The sequence below is a fragment of the Anas platyrhynchos genome, chromosome 26 (assembly GCF_047663525.1).
Source record: "Anas platyrhynchos isolate ZD024472 breed Pekin duck chromosome 26, IASCAAS_PekinDuck_T2T, whole genome shotgun sequence".
Taxonomy (NCBI): Eukaryota; Metazoa; Chordata; class Aves; order Anseriformes; family Anatidae; genus Anas; species Anas platyrhynchos.
The window spans coordinates 268626-286207 of record NC_092612.1 but is presented as its reverse complement, the minus strand read 5'-3'; the positions used below and the strand labels follow the sequence as shown (position 1 = coordinate 286207).

The 17582-nt window shown below is 47.1% G+C and overlaps 1 protein-coding gene across 6 annotated transcripts; it reads right to left on the bottom strand.

Moving 5' to 3' along the window:
* Positions 1–175: 175 nt before the first annotated feature.
* On the bottom strand, positions 176–16514 carry GABPB2 (GA binding protein transcription factor subunit beta 2). 6 transcript variants are annotated; one of them, XM_038168003.2, is made up of 10 exons: positions 16210–16514; positions 14319–14381; positions 13912–14054; positions 13388–13555; positions 12832–13026; positions 11503–11653; positions 8695–8811; positions 7092–7277; positions 5475–5608; positions 176–4659 (listed from the first exon to the last, which is right to left on the bottom strand). In XM_038168003.2, the coding sequence occupies exons 3-10, from the start codon at positions 14017–14019 to the stop codon at positions 4372–4374; spliced, it is 1347 nt and encodes a 448-aa protein (XP_038023931.2). In that variant the 5' UTR covers positions 14020–14054; positions 14319–14381; positions 16210–16514; the 3' UTR covers positions 176–4371. The 6 variants fall into 6 exon arrangements, with proteins under 6 accessions (XP_038023931.2, XP_071884193.1, XP_038023929.2 ...); XM_072028092.1 differs by having other exon boundaries at positions 8695–8808; positions 16210–16513; XM_038168001.2 differs by having other exon boundaries at positions 13912–14051; positions 16210–16513.
* Between the last annotated feature and the right edge of the window lie 1068 nt (positions 16515–17582).

The following is a 17582-nucleotide window of genomic DNA, read 5'->3' as shown; positions in this document are numbered from 1 at the left end:
TGGGGTTTCGAGGGCTGGGAGCAGGGCAGGACAGGGGATGGATGCAGGTTGGTGCCACCTGCCTGAGCCCCAAGGGGGGGCACCCTGGAGGGTGGCTTGGGGACAAGAGGAGGTGACAACGCGCTGGAGCTGGTGCTGGCAGCCAAGGGTCCCGCAAAAGACAAAAGCTGCTCACTGAGGATGTGGTATTTTATTAAGAAACAGTACAAAAACGTATAAATGTTTAAATTTCCACATTTCCAAACGTTTACCCGAAATACAAACAGGAAAGCTGGAGCTTTCACACCAGGAGCCTGGACATTAAGCTATGGGGAACGCGGGGCAGCGCAGGGCACTTTGTTCCTTGGCTACTAGCGGGGTCCTTAAGCAACCCGCAGCAGGGAAGCAGCAAACACAATTTGCAATAAATACCCAGCTGGGTGCTGCACCTGGTACAGGGGAAGTGTCTGATGGATGTGAGGGTACAGAAATAGGGACTGGGCAGAGCTGGGGAGCACCAAGCCACAGGCAGGCAGCAGGCTCGGGGGCTCCCACCAGCGGGATGGGGAACCCCAGCTGAAAGCCCTGGAGGACGTCTCCACACGCAGCCTCCCTCGGGCCTGGGGTTCGTTTATTCAGCCTGAACAAATCCCTGCACAGTCAGCTGCGGAAGACTGAGCTCCCGTTTCTGTGACCTCCTCCCTTGCTCATCCCCACAGGATTTGCTACGCCCTGCTTCCGATTTTGGGTAATGGGAACTGTTTATAGCTGGCTACTGCAAAAAGAGGGAAATAGATTTCTAATCAAAATGAAAACAGTTCAATTAGCACCAAATCACCTCTTCAAACAGGAGAAACAAGGCACAAACAAGGCACGCTAGTCTTAGACATGACTGAAATGTGTCCCAGGGAGCAGTCCTGGATCGGGACCTGGGGGGCGGGAGGGGGAGAACCCCGAAGCAGAGGGAGCCTGGGCTCTGCAAGGGGCCCGAGGGTGCCAGAGCGGGGCTGCTGCACGTGCCCTCGCTGCCCTCGGGTTGGCGGTGGGACAGAAATCGCACTGACCTTTTCAGCCAAGTGAAAAGGGGAAAGAATTCAGTTCAGACCACAGCTTCTGCATCAGCATCTCCAGGAAATCATCTGGGACTTTCCTGCCTGCCCAAGCACGCAGCTGAGCTGCAATCCCCAGCTCGCAGAGGCCGGGAAGCTGGGCTGGAAGCGTGGGCAGCAGGATCTCGGTGCTGCACGCTGATAGCAGTCTCAAAGAGCAAGGGGCTTGCTTAGCCTTTAACCTCATCGACTCCTGTGCTCGCCCATCCACAGCCTGCTGTGAAGTGCCTGGACTCGGATGGCGTGGGCAACAAAAGCCCTGACACGGCGAAGTCCAGCCCCGGCTTCAGTGGGAGGGTGCAAGAGGAGAGGTTATTTACCCGCTCAGAAGCTGCCACTTAATCTCGCCAGTAACAACAGACCCACACGGCCACGTCTGACAAGAAAACTGCTGTTCTCTGCCTAAAAAACTCCAATCCTTTCTGTGGAACAGCAGAGGATACAGACAAGTTTAAATTCTTTCTAAATGCTGGGCATAGATCAAATACTCCTCGGTCTTTGTTCAGGCCCCGTGTGCGAGGCCTTCTAAAAATAAAATGAACGTGCGATTCCCCCCACAAGGCGAAGCATTAAGAACACTGTCAGCTTTATTTGTTCCAATTCTATAAATGAAATCCAATTACCGTGAATGCCACAGACTTTTTTTCTTCTCTTCTGAAGGGGAAGTTTGTTTCCCAGCTGAAGGGACTTTTTGGCAAAACTGGCCCTTTTCAGGGGAAGCATGGAAATACATGAGAATCAAAGTGCTGTCAAAGGCACAACACAGCATTTGTACTACAGCTGCCTTCAGCTGTAGAGCTCTTCAAATTTACAAATAATTAGACTAACTTCAGGCAAAAGGGAGAAGCCAAAGTTGACAGTGTCCCTTTACATCCAGTAATGTTTCTGGGAACAACATATTAGAAGAATCTGTCTGGATTTACTTTGATACCGTCTTGAACCCTCCAACACAGACTTTTCAGCTCATCAAATGCACCCAAATTTTGGACATTCTGGGGAACAAAATAAAATAACTTAATACAAGCTTGAAGTCAGCGAGGAAATACTGACTTCCCAGAGTGTAAGTCAACAGCCAGGAACCAAGTCTCTGCAAACATTCATTCTTACAAAATAATTATTAAAGCCTTCTTCAAAACATCTCTTGGAAAAAGATAAAAAGTCTTAGTTATAAATATAGCTACACTGGTTATAAATAAATGCACTTAGATTCTCAAAACCCAGCAAGTCTCATGAAGCCTTTACAGTAACAGTATCATAAACCTTTCTCTCCTAAAACCTGTCACTGAACCCGAGTGGTTAAACACTGCCAAACATTGCCGGATACAAGATTTTGGCAGACCTGACCTCCCTTTGAGGCCAAAGCTCAAATAAATTGCAGGGTGCTGGACACGAGCACTCCAGGAATGAAGCTCTTCTCAAGTGCCTCAGCACAAGAGTTTCTGCGTGGGACGGGGTGAACGCCAGCTGTTAAAGCACGGCAAAGCTTCACAAACCGTTTGTTGCCTGCACGGGGTCCAGCACAAACAAGGCCACGACACTTCAGCCACGAGCTGACCCCCGAGGCACCGCCACCACCGAGAGCTGAGTGCTCTGCGGCAGGAGCACGCTGCCCTGGAGAGTGATTTTATGATGCAAAGCTTTTTTTTTTTATGGTGACAAATGTGGCCCGTGACCGTAAGTTCATGCCTTTATGAACTCTTCGGTTTCTGTTACATCTCAAACGTTCTGATACGGGTTGAGCTATCAGCAAAGAAATGTGAACATTGGCAGTGTCTGAACCAACAGAAAACAGTTATCTGGACACGCTTGGAAGTAATGGGGAACAAAAAGCAATGCAAGGACCATGAAATTGAATGATTACCTCAAATACTGCCAACGGTTACAAAACGAGGACATGGAAATTAAAAGAAACAAACACCCAAACCAATAAACCCTGGGCCGAGACAGCTATGAATTTTTATCTTGCGAGAAGGCATTTTCAGAAAGCAGGCCAGCTGCTAGGGCCTCGGAGCTGGAAGTCGCTCCTAGCCTTTACAACCTTCTGCAGCCAAGAGAGCAGCGTGCATGTGGTATTTTTCTGAACTTCACTTCTTTTGCTCGTGACTGCTGAGGGAGAAAAAGCTTCCATTATCAATTGCCATGCGATTATTCAGATCTCTTCCAATCAATTTCCACACTGTCTTGAAACACATAATCCACAAGCCTGCGAAGAGGAAAGCATTTAGCTATTCTCTTTAATAAACAGGCCTGCAGAGTAAAAAAATATGAACATTTCAGTAACAAGATCAGCTGCTTGTTAGAAAAGGTTTTAGCATCTTTAAAAATAAAAACTGTTTAGTAAAAAAGTGACATATGTATCTCCAGAGACAAACTGGCTCCCAAGCTGTCTTACAGCAAGAGCTGAGTGTATAGTTTTGCATCTATAATCAGTCAGCGCTACTCTTCAGCACAGAAGTGTCAAATAGAACAGTTGACTAAATTTCATAAAATTGATGAGGATTTTTCTGTGATCCCTTTGGGTGGTTGAAGCTCCACCGAACTTTTCCACAGTCCAAAGAAGGCAAAATGTAATATCCCCTGCTATCCTGAAACGCTCCAGCAGACACACAGTCAGCCTGGCCTTTGCTCTTGCATTGAAGATTGCCTCAATGTGAACTAAACGCAGACTTTTGGAACAAAACATATAATTGTTCAATGCCAATTCATTTCCTAGCTAAAGTGGGGAAATCCACTCCTGCACCTCAGAAGACTGTAAATAAAAATGTATCACTCCAAGAAATTGTTTTTTTGGTTTTGGTTTTTGTTTTTTTTTTTTTTATCTGAAGGTCCAGATCTGGTCACTCAACTTCAGAGAAGGGAGCGAACACCTCGGGTTATTGCATAAAGTCTGTTCTCAGAGCTGCAACTGCCAGGCAGCTGAGAGCTAATACCAGCTACTTTGGCAATGAGGTATTTCTTTTCCACTCCCAACAATGCAGGTATTAACATCACAAAATAAGCCTTCAGGTCACTTGCTGGCTAAAATTTGCAAAAGCTTTCAATCTTTCAAGGTCAAGCTTTAAAAGCACCTTTTGGCACTGTGCTGAAAGCAGAGTTATGTTGTGAGCTGCTGTAGAAGTTTCTATCCCTGGTGACGGGACCATTCAGGCAGCCCCATCGCATCATTTTCCAGTTGTGCAGTGGCTCTGCCAACAGCCCTCTGCTCGCAACGATGTTTGCCAACAGCACCATATTAAAAAAAAAAAGTTATTTTCCTTTACAAAACCAAGTCAATAACCCAGGATTAGGAGGTTACAGTTTCCACAGTGATATCAGTCGGCTGATCCATTTCCATCATGGACAACGCAGACCCCTCAATGTCTTCCGAGGTTACCACAACTGTGTCTACCTCGGCGACCTCTTCGAGCACTGCTACCTCTGCTCCGTTGGGCTGCTGCCTCACCATGGCTGCTAGCTTCAGCCGATACTGCTCCGCTTCCTGCTCTTTCTTTATGAGCTGGCTGCGATATTCCTGAGCTTTCCGGTTTGCCTCTTGCAGCTGCTGCTGCAGCACTTCCCTTTCATCATTGTCCTACAGAAAACAAAGTTGAGAGCCCATGATGGAGGCCCAACCTGCGACAGGAAGGTCAGCACAAGGAAACAGGGTGTGCCACTACTAGAACAGTTACGTGTTACAAAAGCAAAATGCTCTACGGCAGCGCTCCTAACGTGCTTGAACTGAGCTGTGTTCAACTGGCTTGTTTGTCACAGGTTACCAGAATCAACCGGGACAAAGGAAGACACAAAGTGGCTGGCAAGTTTCCCCAACATGTGCAGGGAGGCGAGCCGGTTAAGTTACACATCATCTCACCAGGATGAATTTTGAAGGCTATAAAGCAAGTGTAAGCAATAAGCAAGAAAGAAAAATAAAGAGCTATTTGTGCTGAAAAGTTTTGAGGCAATCAAGAAAACTGTTCTTCCCCAAGACAGAGTCGTTCCTGCTGCATGTATGATTTGGCTTACACCCAGCCTACGTTGTACTTCTAGAGGAAATCCTAAATAATCTCAGTCAACTACCACGATTCATGTAAAAACTCCGAGCTATTGCTTTGACATTGGCAAAACTGCAACCAGTCATTTATCTGGCTCTTTTTCCGCAGGTAGCAGGAAAACCTGACTGAGTAATGCTCAGCTCAACCGCCTGCATGTTCATGCTAATGCAGGAGCATATGCGGGAAGAGCAGGGAACCACCATGCAGGGTTCATTACAGCAACATACTCTGGCTCAGCTGAGCAGGGCACAGCTAATTTCCACTCTGATGGCTTTGGCAAACCGGGAACCCGACGTTCTTAGCATAGTAGAGAACCACTCATGAGACAACAGCAGTTACAAGAAGGAATATCTACCTTGCTTTCCTCCAAGTCATTTACATTTTGTTCCACTTTTTGCTTCTTGGCCAGTGGCTCTTCCTCCTCTTCTGCGTCATCTCCATCTTCAATAATAGTCTCTTCTGCAACCTGACCAGCAGGTACAGTTAAAACTGAAAAATTAAAAGGTGACAAATTATGCAGTGTGAGACATGCTTTTGCACAGATGTTTCCTGAAAGAAGTCACTGCATCAGAGCGGTTCTGAAGAAAAAGAGACTCATGGATCAGCAATGCTGTAGTTTTTCCAGAGAGGAGAGAAACTCTGGAGCAGCTTTTCAGTTCCCTCTATTCAGGCCCTTGTTTTAGACCATTTGCTGTAAGAAGCACCCGGGTATTTCAGGGCTGACAGAAGCCTGAGTCAGATTTGCATCTCAGAACACATGTGAAGTAAAATTATCCTTCTGATGGCTCGGTAATGTAATTATTAGCCAGGACACTTGTAAGCAAGAGGAACAGAAAACTCTTCTCGAAAATTCCCTGTACAGACAGTCCCCCTGGCTAAGCTCGGAATCAGCTTTAAGCACATGCAATAGCTGCAAATACTCTGAAGAACAAATGTGTCTTAAATCTGAACGCATGAGTTTGGGAAGCCAGTAGCAAGAATTCATCCAACCAAGGAGGAGAAATGAGCCACGTGAGGTACTGAAGGTAGCTCTACCTAAACAATTCTTTCTTTGTCTGCCTTAGACTCAGAATGGGCTACAAGCCAGGAATTATTTGTTGTAATTTGGAAAATAATTCTGAATAATTAACAGCTTTGGAAAATTGCTTTCTACTCACAAAGTCTGTAAGCAGACAGAAATGATGTAACCTATCTCACACTGTATGTATGTCACAGGAGAGCTAATTTCCTAATCCTCTTTTTCCTGCACCAATATTAATCCAAATAATCAAGTATCCCTAGGACACGTTAAAAGAATTGTCAGTAGGAGACAAGGCTGATGAATTACATCCCTTGCGGAAATAAGAATTCACTAGAAGCACTCTGGAGCTCTGCCCTGCATTACTGAACACGATTTAAATTTGCCTTGTAAAATTGATAGATTATATTGCCTTAGGCTATATAACTACAGGTTTAGGAAGAAGAGGCACATTTAAGCTGATATTAATGTCCTAACGCTAACTCTGACGTGACAATGGAGCAATTCCCAAAGGCAACAGGTCGCAGTTTCAGCACTCAAGTGATTTACTCCCTGACCGGGAAACCGGCCACAAGATAACAGACCCACCTTTCCTGGCTGCCAGAGACAACAGCTGACACGGCACTTCTCAGCCCACAGCTTTATGGTGAAGGTGCTTGGTTTTAATACAAAGATCAAAATATTAAAGCGTAGCAGCATGGATGCGTGTTAAACTGCAAACATGCCACTGGCAAGCTTTACCACTGAGGGCAGTCCCACAAGCATTTTAACCCCTCCTGGAGCCCTGCGGTCAGGCAGGGATCTGGTTGTTGTACCACACTGCTGACAAGCCAAGCCATACGAACAGCCTTCCTTGCGTGGCTCGGCGAGGCTTACAGCCACCAGTGGTTTTTTTCTTTTTGAAGTTAATCCTCAGCGCTGCCTTACAGCTTTCCAAGCTCAGCTCCTCCGTACCTTGCTGTCCATCTTCCATGGTGACGATGAACGGCTGGCTGAGGCTGCTGGTGGGGACGGCTGTCTGCAGGGTGCCCAGGGGAACTCCGTCGGTTACAATGGTGATGACGCGCTGCCCTCCGCTACCCACCACTTGCTGTATGGCAGAATCAACAGAACTTGCTTCCACTATTTCCTCTGTATTACCTTGAGAAATAAAGTGCATGCCAAAAAAAAAAAAAAAAACAAAAAAAAAAACAAAAAACAGTCAGCATTTCCTTCTCTCTTCCTTGAATTGAGACTGAAGCCTAGGGAAAAAGCTCAAGCACACAGCATGAGAATCCTGGAGTGCTTGCTTATGAAAAACAAATCTGGAAATATAGTAAGTCTTAAAGCGCGGGGGGGGGGGGGGGACCAAAACAAAACAACAACAAAAAAAACACACTAGGCTTCTGTAAAACAGTTTTTAAAAACAGTTTTTTTTTTCCATAAATGAGTAAGATCAAAGCACTAGCATCCCACCACATTAATGAAGACTGGAGCTTAAGGCAGCTGTTAAGCAGACCTGGCTCTGCCAAGCTTCCTTAAATGACCTTTCCCCCAACTCTAACAAAGACAAACCACACACAAAACTCTTCGTGCTGCAAAGGAGACCACCCCACAAGCACAGCCAAAGCAAGCAGCCGTAAGGAGGCTGTCAGGTTGGGCTGGGTGTCTGCAGACCTGCTCAGCTCTCTGGGACATTTACGGCTTGCACAAATAATCAGGATTGCAGACCCTGGGCTGCTTCCTGCTCCAGCACACACTGCAAGCACAGGAAACAGAGCGTATCTGACCACTACACACGTGCTGGGTACCCAAAAGGAAAACCTTCAGGCTCCAAAGGACAAGGAAGCAGTCTTATGGCACCAACTGCTTAAAGTCAAATCACTCATCTCTAGACTCTAGGAAAAATGCTTAGCTTTGGGGAAAGAAATAAATTCCAAGGTGAATTAAACTTTAATTATCAAATTCCTACATATTAAGTCAATTAAAGGTCAAACATGACGCTGTACAAACATAACAACAGATCTTTTAGAACAAAAAGCAAACAAACAAAAAAAAATAAAAGAAAACTGCCAGCACTTTCTGTAAGAAAAAGTTACCAGAGCCTCAAGAGACTTAAAACATCGGCTGACTACCAAGATTTTATAGGGATGAGAAGCTGAGCAACTGCAGACAAGGAAACATTTCAGACAATTTCCTTATTAAACAAATATTTATCTACACTTATGTATTAAAGTAAATCCATATTCTGAAGGGGTTTTCTTCTTTTTTTTTCTTTAACTGATAAAGCAAGCCAAGAGCAACATATGTGATGCCATGGCAAGGCTGGCTGCTTAATAAACGCAGAGTTATTTCTATTAATAACAGTTGCTGGGTTTTGAATTAAGTTTGAAATGCGATTAGAAATAAATAAATAAATAGAATCAACAACCCACTGCTTCGCAAATATTTATCATCATCTCTTATTTACCCAGAAAAAAGGCAAACTCACAGGTATCTTAAATTGCCTTCAATTTCCTGGCAAGAGACTCTCTAGAACTGCACGAATTTGAATGGGCATCCAACTGCTCTCCCCTACCTGTAGCTCTGTTTGAGTTGGAAAGAGGTGCTGATGCTTCAGCAAGGGCTGCAAGCGTGGCGAGCACAGAGGTTGTTGAATTGGAAAACTGCACCGTGGATACGTGTGAGTCACCTGCTGGAGAAAGATGGGGGAAAACTGAAGAATTTTCAGGGCCTGCTGTATCTGAAGAGGAAATACAGCAGTCAGATTGCAACGATTTTGTCACCCAGAGATCAAGATATCAGATGTGAAAGGGAAGTGGAACAGATCATTTGTCATGAGAAGTGCCTTTCCTACGACTAACTGTAAAAAGGGCTTTGATATTTAGGACAGACCATGTTCAATCTGAATACTTTATGATAATTTTAATCCAATTTAAACACAAATTTCATTAATTTATTATTTATCTTTGTAACAAAAAGAGCGGCAACGTGAACTGATTTGCTCCAGCATCATTGTAGGAATTACAGAAAGGCAGACTGTCTGCTGGGCTACTTGGCATGCCGAGCTTCGATCTGGAGACGTGGATGTTTTTTCAAGATGTAGCCGTGCTGCCTGATGCCACTCACAGTAGTGCTGAGCTCTGATTGCTGTGATATTATGCAGAGTGGTTGCTATGTGCATAATTACTTGGCTTTGCACCTTATCATTGTAACTTTCAAAATTGCAAATCCTAAGGAATATATTGAACTATATCAACTATGTCAACAGAGCCTTTTGCTCAAATTTATAAATTGGCTAAGTATATCCCTTTAGGTCAACCTACTGGGCATACTGGTCCTTTTTTTCTCCCTTCTCAGGTCTAGTAATGAAAAGCACAAGGTTACTTAAATGGTGTATTGATTTGAATGAGATAAGCAAGTCTTCTCAATTCCAAAAACAATGTTTCTTCCTCCAATTGACCACAGTAATTCCTATTCAAAGCAGACTTAATAAGAATGGAACAGGAAACTGAGGTCAATGGGCGCAAACTCCGTATTTTATTTGCATGCATGTAACCTACAATCTCCCCACCCCGCCAGAAAAAAAAAAAAAAAGTGAGATCCTGTACCTCACTGCCAGCATAGATTGTAAATACACGAAGGGAAGTTCATCTAAAGTGTCCCTGCCTTAACCCCTGCAGCCCATTTTCTCTTTCACACACTGGCTCCTTGATTTTATGAAGGTTATCAACTGATTTATTTTCAAAGAAAAATGCCTCCAAAAAGGATACGGCCTAGGCACACGAAAATGCTGTGGGGCTTAGTAAATGTTTTCAGCAACTTGTAATCAGATTTCTTCAGACTAGCTAAATATGCTTATTCCCATTTAAAAACCTTTTCAGTAACTGGAGACATAAAGAACTGAAGAGAAGTGAGAGGAATTACTAGCTGTAAAAACCTTGTAGGAGAGGGCTTATTATTTTTTGTTGGTGGTATGATAGTGCAGTCATTGACGCCCTCCTGTGGGCAATGAGAAAAAAATCTGACATGGCCTAGAGCTGGAGCAGCTCAGGACCGTCTGTTTTCACACTGCCCAGCTACTGACGATGCTGGAAATGTTATGGGGGGAATAACCCCGGGTACTTTAGTCAAGTCACACGTGGGCAGTAAGTCCACATCACCACTGTGATGTGGCACTGAGAAGGCAAGGGCATTGGCCTCAGATGTCTACCGGGCTCCAAGACAGCGCTCAACATGGACTGTGGCAAGAGGATCATCCAGCACGCAACCTTTCGAGGGGCCTTTTGAGCCTTGGGCCCCTCTGAGTTCAGGGAATAGCCTTCACCAAAGATGCTGTGTGCCAGTCACGTTGTGTTTTCCTCACAGATGTAACACAACTCTTCTAATCATTTTGCCCCTTCTAAATCAGGATGTCAGTGCAAAGCTATGAGCAGCACTGAAAGCTTTGAGATTAAGTCCAGTGTTGCTGAATTCACTGTGGCCAAACACAGGCAGAGAGGTCTGGGTGGGACTGCAGAACATCATTATCCAAGATTTTTAAAGCACTCTAGTTAATAAGCATTCATGCATGTGAACAGTCCCACTAACCAAAGAATTACTCACATGCAGAAGTGTTTGCAGGATGAGGCCAAATAGCTTCACAAAACTTGTGTTTAGTAGCCTCCTTGTGACTGAAAACAATGGTTTGGATTTCCCCAAATACAGAAAATTAACTTTAGAGTTATTATGAAAATTGGAATTATACAAAAAAGAATTTGCGCTCAGCCTTAAGTTAAAGTGTTCTCCCCACTAAGCTAGGGCTTACAGGACAATGAGGAACCTAATTATTCCCATCTAACACGTGGGGGGAGGGAATGGTGGAGAATGAGTAATATGCGTATCCCATAGACCTGCTTATTGTGAGAAAACTTTTCACTGGTTCCTTACTCAACATTACGTATACCAAAATATCCATGCAACTCCTTTAGCCAACAAAGAACAAAGCCAGCCATTCCCCAACAGCTCTCTAATGCTACAGATCTGGCACAGACAATAGTTTCCATTACTCGTCTGTTGCAATCATCCAAATCCATTTTCCCAAGCTCTGGTGCTTTTAACAGACCTGAAGCAGAGCCACAGCTGAGCTCAGCAGAGCTTCACCACTTACAGTAGAACTACCCTTACTTACATCAGCTAGAAGTTTGCTTTGCTGCCTTCAACAGGAAAATTATACATATATTCTGGGGCAAGAAGCAGTAGTTTGGTGCATTTGGCTGTGCTTCACCACTTTTCCTCTACTAAATGACCCTCTGCCCCCTGCTGGTAAGCAGTCTGCATCCCTATGAACCTCATAGAGGAAAAGTTTTCTCAAGGCTTTCCCATGCAAGGTCCCATAAAACCTCACCTGAGGTTGTTGTGGCATTTGCTGACGAGACGAGACTAGCAAGATTGAGAACTTCCCCTGGTGCAAGAATAAATGGTGAGGTGACAGTCAGGGTGTTTGTGACAGGATGTGCTCTCTCTGGATGCGTGTTCACCTGGTTCTGCATCGCTTCCTAGGAAAGACATTGGGGTTAAGCGTGTACTACCTTATGCCTTCTGTGGTAAACAGGAGTATTCGGCATCCTTGTAACATCTCAGAGGCAGATTATTTCTCTCTGCAGCACATCAGTGACACCAGTGCAAAAGCCGTTGCAAAACTGCCATCTAAATTGGCAGCACACACTATTGTGGCATGTTATTGTGCAAGATGTGTGCAATTCAAATCCTATCAGCCAATTTAGTCCTTGTAGGCACACACTGGTTGGTTGGGAAATAATAATAATTAAAAAAATCTACCTCCTTATCTCCACTTTTTTCTAACAGAAAATGATTCCATCAGATGCAACAGGATCCCTCTCCCCTTAGCGCAGATCTGCCTGAGGTAGACACACAGATTCCCTTCCAGATCAACAGGGAGAAACACACATTTCTGGAAAGTGAGTCACCCAGCCTATTTGGACTCCTACCTTGGGATACTGTGATTCATCTCCCAGAGGCAATCATTTCACTGATTTCACACAAAAAGGAGTTCATGAAGTCAGCCCAGACAGATTCTGCACTGGTGACATCTGAACCAAGAGCTGGCATTTGCCAAGCCATGTGTCTTGGTTTCAGCTAGGACAGAGGTAATTTTCCTCCTAGTGGCTGGTACGGTGCTGTGTTTTGGGTTTAGGATATGAATAATGTTGATAACGCGCTGATGTTTTAACTTTTACTGAGCAGCCGACCCAAACTGGCCAAAGGGATATTCCGTACCATGCGATGTCATGCTGAACAGTTAGTATAGGTGGCTGGACGGGTTCGGGGGGAACCACTGGGATGGGATGGACATTGGTCAGCGGGTGGTGAGCAGTTGCATTGCGTATCACTTGCTTTGAACACCTTATTATTACTATTATTATTTCTCTTCCTTTTCTTTGCTATTAAACCATCTTTATCTCAACCCACAAGCTTTTAATTTTTTTTCCCCCCGATTCTCTCCCCCATCCCACTGGGAGGGGAGCGAACAGCTACATGGTGCTGAACTGCCTGCTGGGTTAAAACACAACACCATGTGAGGCTGCCACATTATAAAAGTTAACTTAGCACTTCTAGTCTGAGCATCAGAGTTTCCATAAGAAACATCTGTTCTAGTTTTTCCGGCAGTTGTGGGTCACAAAATTACCAGCAAGTTTCTCCTTCCTCGGCCTACCTGTAGTATTACCAGAGTCTCTGGATTGTTCTTGTCCAAAGCAATATCAAAAGCTGACTTATCAAACTTGCTGAAAGCGTGGACATCAGCTCCATATTTGATGAGCAACTCTACAACGTCTCGGTGGTTATGCTCTGTCGCCCAGTGTAAAGCAGTCATTTTCAGCATGTCCTTGGCATTTACATCAGCTCCATTCTAAAAGAGAGAGATGTTACTTGTCAGCACGCTGTCTTTTCTCAATACAAAGCATCAATGAGCAGATGTAACAGACCCCTGTCAAAGAGCTCGGTTGTACTCTTCTGATTTTAACCTCAACCACTGTCATCTGGATTATTCACAAAATAGCTGGTAAAACAAAACTCTGACATGGTCATGAAGTTCTCACAGCACCACTTTAACTTCAGCATTCACAGGATGTTTCCTTCTGTCCTGCAGGAGATATTTTACTGTGTCTTAAAGGTGGTACCTGTGCTAGCATTTAAACAGGGACATCAACACTTAGATTCCCAGGCCATTTAGACCTGCCTGAAAGTTATACCTGATTTACTGTACTTACCCTAATTAACAATTCTACAATATGAGTGTGTCCATCAGCTGCAGCCATGTGTAGTGGAGTCCGGTCCACTTTTGTTCGGGCATCTCTGCTAACACCAGCTCGAAGTAGCACCTCTGCTGTTGAATAGTGGCCGTACTGGGCAGCAAGGTGAAGAGGCGACGTCCCAAGCTGCATGTTAATTTGGGAGAGTTACCGTTGATGCACGGCAAGAGAGGGTAAGCAAAGTAATCATCGCACACATGTCCAGCAGTAATGAGAATGACAAAGTTTCTAGAAAAAATTAATCTTTTTTTCCTCCACTCAGAAATAGAGGGCTGCACACCCAAAATATTTTTATGGCAAGCATTAAGTTATCTGCCAACCCAGACTCTTTATTTTACTTGGTTACAGGGTTGCTTTTACTTATTTTACTGGGTTATAACATTATTTTATTTTACTGCTCCCACTTTCATTTCTATCCTTTAGCACCAAAGAGTGCAACACATCTCACAAAGAAAGCCAACGTCTGTATCCCTCCGACATACCCAGTCAGTGGTGAAAGGAGCACCATTTGCCATCAACGTTCGCACTTCGTCATCTTCGCCTTTGCGAGCTGCTTCTAGCAACCTCTTCCCTAGGTCCACTAAGGACATCTTTATACATGGGAACAAGTATTTGCTGAAAGCTGCTTTAAAAGGTGGGAGCAAGAAATGGAAAACAAATGAAGAAACAGAAGACAGTGAGGCACAGACATCAAAACCCAGTACAACTAAGGCCTGGCTGGCCAGCTAGCAGACACACAGAACTAGGCCCAACCCCATACAAAACAGGCAAAAGTATCTATCCGTTTTTCAGTTCCACACCTCAAACATCAAGGGAAGGCAACACAGTCTCAGACTGCTGGCAGACCAGACCTTACAAGGCCCCAGAGCTCCTGCAAAATCCCCCTTACCTCAACAGCACCTTGTGCAGACACAAAGACTTGCCCATGTGGATCCCGTTTCACGAGCAGAACCTATAAAAGCAACAGCAAAGCAGTTCCTGCTTATTGCACAACATCACTTTGATTTTCCAAGTGCTTTAATCTCCAAGACTCTCTCTGACCCCAGCACTTAGGGCTAAGCGTGGGGGAACCACCCCTGCTCTCTGCCAGGAGAGAATAAAACAAACCTCGGTGACTCCAGTGACTTGGTCAAGGTCATAAAAGGAGCAGAACTCAAAAGCTCCCAGTCCTGCAGCCAGCCTACCAGACAACAGCGTCTCTATTTATTCCCAACTACATTCAGCATACCATGGTTATGGCAGTGAACTACAGCATTTTTCTCCACAATAGGGTTACGCTGGTAGCCAGTCCTATGAAAGACTGACTTTAAAGTCAATCCACTAACTCTTTACAACGTTCATTTAGCGACTACAAACGCCAGTCTGTGCAACTGTGTGCTGGGCCACACAGCACAACAGTGACTCCAACAGCACTGAAGCCCGTAAATGATTTTTTTAATTTCCTTCAACTGCAGTTCTCTGAAATCGTTGGAAGGCTCTACAAGAGGGTCTTTCTTGAATGAAGAATTCAAGAGAAGTGTCCCACTCTTTCCTCAGTGATGGACTGCGTGCAGACAGCCATCAGCAAAACAAGCCCCTGAACGGAAAGCTGAACAGCGAGCCCTAAACCTCCTCTGGCAACGCTATTTATTAACTTCTCCCTCCAAAAACACATCACACTTTGTAATATTATTCCAAACTCGCAGCTCTTTCTAAGAGAGAAGTGCAGCACTCGAGTCTTGGAAGTCAGGAACCAAGTGATGCTGAGTGCACAAGAACACTTCCAGAACTGTGAGCGTGAGAAAAAATATAATAATCATAAAAAAATCTAGCTGTTCCTACAGGTGCGACAGGGAAGGGTTAGGATTCCTCTGGACCTGTCCCCGACCACTGCCCAGCGCCAGCGCCCAGGAGGTCCCCGGGGGGATGAGCTCGGGACTCAGCCCTCACTTGTGCCGGGTGCTCCGGACCTTGGCAGCATTTAGGACGCCTGTGTTTGAGCACCACAGCCCCCTGCCCTTTAGGAACTTCCCGGTTTGTTTTTCTCTGACTTCTCGTGGGCCAGACACTATTTTACGGGGCTCCTTCTCGTTGCCCACGTCGAACACAACTTCGCCAGGCATCGGTAGTTGCCCCGCGCCTGCTGGGTTCCCTGCACGGTTACGGGGCCAGGGCTCAGCACTCCGTGTGAGGAAAGGAGAGGAAAAAGGAAAAAGGAAAGAAAGGAAAGGAGGCAGCGGGTGGTTAACCGAGCCCGCCGGCTTCCCCGCTCTGACTAGGTTTCGATGCAGAGCTCAGGGATTCGGATCAGTGGGGGCTGTGAGTGTCAGAGGCTGGGCTCGGTGATGCCGAGGTCTCTCCCAACCTCACTCTGTGACTCTGTGACTCGGGATCCCGGTCCCGTTCGTTCTCAGAGGCCTCTCCGCCCGCTCCCGCCCCCCCGGCAGCCCCCAGCCCCCAGCCCCCAGCCCCGGGTTTTTATTTTTCAAGCCCTCCGCGTCCCCCCCAGCCGGACAGCGCTGTCAGGCTCCCGCCCCGCTCCCCTCACGGCTCCTTCCCCCCCCCCCGAGTGCTCCGAGCCCCCCGGGCTTCGGCGGGGACCCCGCTGCCCACCCCCAGCCCCCCCCCTGAGCGCTGCTCCCCGCCAGGACCCCCGCCAGGGGCCCCTCCGAGCCCCCCCCCGGGCACCCCGATACCTCCCCCGTGCCTCGCCGCCCCCCCCCCCCCCCGCGCCCCCTCCCCTCGGGCACGCGCGCAGCCGACGCACGCGCGCCCCCAGCCCCCCCCCCAGCCCCACTCACGCTCCGGCTCGGGCCCCCCCCCCCCGGGCTCTCTCGGCTGTTCCCGCGCTCAGCACCGCCCCCTCCTCGCTCGCCCGCCCCCTCCCCTCCCGGCTCTTCCCTCCCCTCCCGCCGCGGCCGCACAAAATGGCCGACGCGGAGGCGAAACGGCGGAGGGATAAGGTTCCGGCGACCACAAAGAGTCCGCTGAGGGAGGGCAAGAGGGGTGGGCTAAGAGGTTCCTCCGTCTCCTCCTCATCCTTCTCCTCCTCACACGGGCCGGGACGGAGGGAGGGTGGCGAAGTGCCGAGCGGCGGGGCAGCCGGGAACGGGACTATTTTCTCTAGCTAAGGTATTGCAGCTGCCGGAGGCGGAGGAATACGCGCACCGCAGGTAGTTCCGGCAGAGGCGTTTGGGCGCCAAGTATAAAAGGGCGGCGGCGGAGCCCGGAGGCTGTGGCGCCGCCCTGAGGCAGTGGTGGGGGCCGCGAGTGCGGCTCTTCGGCGTGAGGCTGGGTCCCCGGCCTCTGATGCCGCTGTGTACATAAATATATTTCGTGTGGTGTGCGCGTGTCTTTTCTGAGCGCCTTTCTGCCTCCGAGATGGCTTCCACCCGTAGAAGGGCGCCCTGTGCCATGCTGTGTAGCGATGTACCACCATCAGCCGCCTCTGATGGGTTTTGATCACCTCTTTGGAGGTGGGCGTGAGGCACTGGATCTCCTCCCGGTCACTGCTGGGTCCTGTGCCTGTGTGTCTGCAACAGCCTGCGCTTAATTGACGTTACGGAACCCTTTAGGTTGAAAGAGACCTCCGAGATCACCTAAAATGACAAAGTTACCCCTGGGGACGGGCTGCCGGCTGGTGCCAGGCCCGGGAGCCCCTCAGCAGGGCTGGAGCCTGTCCTGGGATGGCTGTGACGGCCCTGCCGGGCTGCAGGCTCAGGCAGCTGGGAACCAAAGGGGGTTTTGGTCTGTAGAGGAGGCAGGATGATTTTTTACCGCTGTAATCAGCCAGTTCAAAGCTGTCCCTATCAGCGTTTACCCAGCTGCATGGCCCGGGTCTCCCTGCCCAGTGTTTTGTGCAAGGCTCAGCACAAAACATCCACGCCAAGCAGCATTTTGCACCTACTTTGCACTTGTGTCTGTTCCCATCTAGGTCCAGATTTAGCAAAATGTTATGCTTTACCCTAACTAATGATTTACAGTGTAAGTGTCTGAATACTGGAGGTGATCTGGAAATATAATGAATTAAAAAGGCTTCGGGAGGAAAAAGCCTTAAGGAGCAGAGGGCGTTGATAGGAACAAATCAGTGGAGCTGCTCCAATGTGAGGAGAGAGAGACTGGAGTCCAGGGTAAGAGTAACGTAATCCATTAGGTTACAAATTTATATTTTCTG